This window comes from Trachemys scripta, chromosome 13 (genome assembly GCF_013100865.1).
Source record: "Trachemys scripta elegans isolate TJP31775 chromosome 13, CAS_Tse_1.0, whole genome shotgun sequence".
NCBI classification, from domain to species: Eukaryota; Metazoa; Chordata; order Testudines; family Emydidae; genus Trachemys; species Trachemys scripta.
Window position 1 is genome coordinate 40,100,441 of NC_048310.1, and position 4,169 is coordinate 40,104,609.

General features: G+C 48.4%; 1 protein-coding gene across 1 annotated transcript in view; it reads left to right on the plus strand.

Annotated features, from left to right (window-relative positions):
- Nucleotides 1-221: 221 nt before the first annotated feature.
- VAC14 (VAC14 component of PIKFYVE complex) overlaps nt 222-4,169 on the plus strand; it is a gene marked incomplete in the record, with an annotated part of 177,992 nt that continues 174,044 nt past the window's right edge. Inside the window, 2 exon segments of the mRNA XM_034788262.1 lie at nt 222-250; nt 1,236-1,386. Coding sequence (XP_034644153.1) covers nt 225-250; nt 1,236-1,386 — 177 coding nt within the window.

Here is a 4,169-nt window from a genome sequence, read left to right on the forward strand (position 1 = left end):
CAGACCAGAGCCAGCGTGACCTGTGACCCCGGACTAGGTCGTGACCTGCAGTTTGAAAACCACTGGGCTAGACAGACCATTGGTCTGACTCAAGATGGCTGTTCTTACGTATGCACTGACTGGGACTTGAACCCTGGCCTCCTGCGTGCCAGGGAAGAATTCTCCCAGTGAGCCACCTGTATTCTGAACAGTTCTTCCATAAACCCTGCCATGTCCTCTTTCCTATGGCAAAGACAATGTGTGCAGTTATGTGAGTGACAAACGCTTATTTTTCTTTCCATGAGCTCCATTGCATTACAGTTGCTGCCACGCCAGCGGTACGTTTGGTATAATAGGAATTGTAAGTGGAGCTGACTGAATCTACATTTGACTCTTATAAAGGACTGGGGAGGTGTCGTGGTCTAAAATGGGAGCGAACCCCTTCAGTTTGGCCAAAACTAAATTGCCTAAAATCCCACATGAGATCTTGGCCCAGTTTAGAGTCCCCTTTGAAAGTTTAATGCAAAGCTATCAAGGAGTTTGGGAGCGAGGAGGACGCTCACAGTGAGATGCATTTGAATGCTCTTCCTAATCTCTTTCTGGGTCAGAACTCCCCCTCTCCGTGGTTTGTAAATGCCACAGGTGTTCCTCTGTTGGTTGGGAGGACGATGGGTCCTTTTGCTCTTGGGAGGGCTTGGGGAGATGGGTGATAACTGTAGAAAGCAGTTAATGCTCGTGTTGAGTCTTGCGGGTTTAAGGCTGCGTAGACATTGGGGATCTTTAGGGAGCCTGCGCCAGCCCAGTTCACAGGGGATTTTTGGGGTAGTTGAAGGACCAGAAGAGGGGATGAGCCACTTGTCCTTAGAGAGGTTCCCCAGAGGAAGTGAGTTCACGCTGCTGTTTCAGGAGTCTGCAGTGGCAGAATGCTTGTCTCATGAAGTGACTGGACCGGTTCATGGTGGAGCATGAGTAAATGAGGGGGTAGGAGTGAGGAGCAGCAGCCAGTTACTCGTTCATTTGTCCTGTTTTTAGTTGCTGGCTTTCCCCGGGGGGGTCTTGGGTTGAGGTTCTTTGTAATGAATCGCCCCGTCCTGTCCATGTTTCCTGGGCTGGGGGAGTCTAGTAGCCAGTGCACCAGACTCTAAACCATGGCAAATGTCACTGGGGCTAGCATCTCATGCATTGTGGAAGCCAGGCCAAGATATTCTGTCATATAGACGCTAAAGCTTCCTGCCCTCCCCTCTGTTCTCTGCTAGGTTGGTGCGAGAATTCGTGGCTCAGAACAACGCAGCGCAGATCAAGCACGTCATCCAGATCCTCTCACAAGAGTTTGCGCTCTCGCAGCACCCTCACAGCAGGAAAGGGGGGCTCATCGGCCTGGCAGCATGCTCCATTGCTCTCGGGAAGGTAGGGGTCCCAGTTCTTTGATTTGGCCTGTCACTGTAACATGTGAGCGTCTGCTCCCTGTGGTCTACAGGCTGCTGGAAAGTGCTCCCCCAGCAGTCTCCTTGATGTCAACGCCCTGCTCCATGAGGCAGTGCTCACCGGTGCACCCAGGATGGGGTGTGCATCCTAGCCCTCTGGTAGGCCCAGGCTGCTCGATGGAAACATTTAATTGTAACTGGCAAACTCCGGCTGCTGGGGGGGGAAATGAAAAATTAACACTGGGGCTGGGCTGCAGAAAGATGTGAACAGGAACGTGACAAGTCATGTCTAAGGAGACTGAGTTCTGTCCACCTCAGAAGAGGCAGCAGAAGGTACTCTGCTCCTTATGAGATGCTCAAGGCAAAAGCCATGAACTCCACCAAATGCTGGAGATGTGGGATCAGGTCTGGGAGCTTAGTAGACATTTCAGCATTGTCTTGGGCTTTGGAAGTACCGCAGGGAAACAAGCTTTGTGTATCAATTACATGTTAATGCCATGTGCTTATGATAATACACAGCCCTGCACCACTCAGTACCACAACATGGTAGCTTATTGTAGCATACTCAGGCCCTTAACTAGGCTAAAGCATAGCTGGACTAGAGGCCAGCCCCAGTCAGAGGCTTACCCAAACCATGTTGGGCTGCACAGACAAGCATAAACCGTTGCATCAATTTACACTGCATCTTCCCATTGGACTTCAGAGTAAGACTTTGACTACTTTTAGTCACTGAAATAGACATGCATCCCAGTGCTGTGCTATTGCACTGACACCTTATTGTATCATTTATGTGCAAGGGAAAACGTAACTGGCTTCTGTTCAGGTTAAGGGTCTGTTCCCCTTTCCTTAGCTCCTTCACGCCGTTCTCCTCAATGAGAGCACTGAGTAATGGCTGCAGGATCCAGCTTTGCGCTCCATGAAACAGGGAGGTTTGCGCATGAACAACCTGATCCCACAGGCTGAAGTCACAGTGGGCTTTGGATCTGATACACATGTAGTTATCAAAACTGTCTTGATGAGGGAGGAAGGAAAAAGCAAGGCAGTCTGTTCATAGCATTTCAGCGCAGCGTACCACGCTAGAGACAAGCTATCCCTGTATCAAATCACACATGGTAGCCCGCTGCAAAAGAGGCCCAGGATCTGGGCCACACCCCCAAAGTTGCAGACTTTAACTAAAAACAGCTCAGCAGGTTACTTGCCTGTAGCACCCAGACACCCAGCTCCCAATGGGATCCAAACCCCAAATCATTTTACTCTGTGTAAAGCTTATACAGGGTAAACTCACGAATTGTTCGCCCTCTATAACACTGATCGAGATGCACAGCTGTTTGCTCCCCCAGGTATTAATCACTTACTCTGGGTTTATTAATAAACAAGAGTGATTTTATTAAGTATAAAAAGTAGGATTTAAGTGGTTTCAAGTAATAACAGACAGAACAAAAACAACAAAGAGTCTGGTGGCACCTTAAAGACTAACAGATTTATTTGGGCATAAGCTTTCGTGAGTAAAAACCTCACTTCTTCGGATGCATAGAGTGAAAGCTACAGATGCAGGCATTATATACAAACACATGGAGAGCAGGGAGTTACTTCACAAGTGGCGAACCAGTGTTGACAAGGCCAATTCAATCAGGGTGGATGTAGTCCACTCCCAATAATAGATGAAGAGGTGTCAATTCCAGGAGAGGAAAAGCTGCTTCTGTAGTGAGCCAGCCACTCCCAATCCCTATTCAAGCCCAGATTAATGGTGTTGAATTTGCAAATGAATTTTAGTTCTGCTGTTTCTCTTTGAAGTCTGTTTCTGAAGTTTTTTTGTTCAATGACAGTGACTTTTAAATCTGTGATAGAATGACCAGGGAGATTGAAGTGTTCACTTACTGGCTTGTGTATGTTACCATTCCTGATGTCCGATTTGTGTCCATTTATTCTTTTGCGGAGGGACTGTCCGGTTTGGCCAATGTACATGGCAGAGGGGCATTGCTGGCACATGATGGCATATATGACATTAGTGGATGTGCAGGTGAATGAGCCCCTGATGGTGTGGCTGATGTGGTTGGGTCCTCTGATGCTGTTGCCAGAGTAGATATGGGGACAGAGTAGGCAACGAGGTTTGCTACAGGGATAGGTTCCTGGGTTGGTGTTTCTGTGGTGTGGTGTGTAGTTGCTGGTGAGTATTTGCTTCAGGTTGGGGGGTTGTCTGTAAGCAAGGACTGGCCTGCCTCCCAAGGTCTGTGAGAGTGAGGGATCATTTTCCAGGATAGGTTGTAGGTCGTGGATAATGCGCTGGAGAGGTTTTAGCTGGGGGCTGTATGTGATGGCCAGTGGTGTTCTGTTATTGTCCTTGTTGGGCCTGTCCTGTAGTAGGTGATTTCTGGGTACCCGTCTTGCTCTGTCAATCTGTTTCCTCACTTCCCCAGGTGGGTATTGTAGTTTTACGAATGCTTGATAAAGATCTTGTAGGTGTTTGTCTCTGTCTGAGGGGTTGGAGCAAATTCGGTTGTATCTTAGGGCTTGGCTGTAGACAATGGATCGTATGATGTGTCTTGGATGGAAGCTGGAGGCATGTAGGTACGTATATCGGTCAGTAGGTTTCCGGTATAGGGTGGTGTTTATGTGACCATCACTTATTTGTACTGTAGTGTCCAGGAAGTGGATCTCTTGTGTGGACTGGTCCAGGCTGAGGTTGATGGTGGGGTGGAAATTGTTGAAGTCCAGGTGGAATTCTTCAAGGGCCTCCTTTCCGTGGGTCCATATGATGAAGATGTC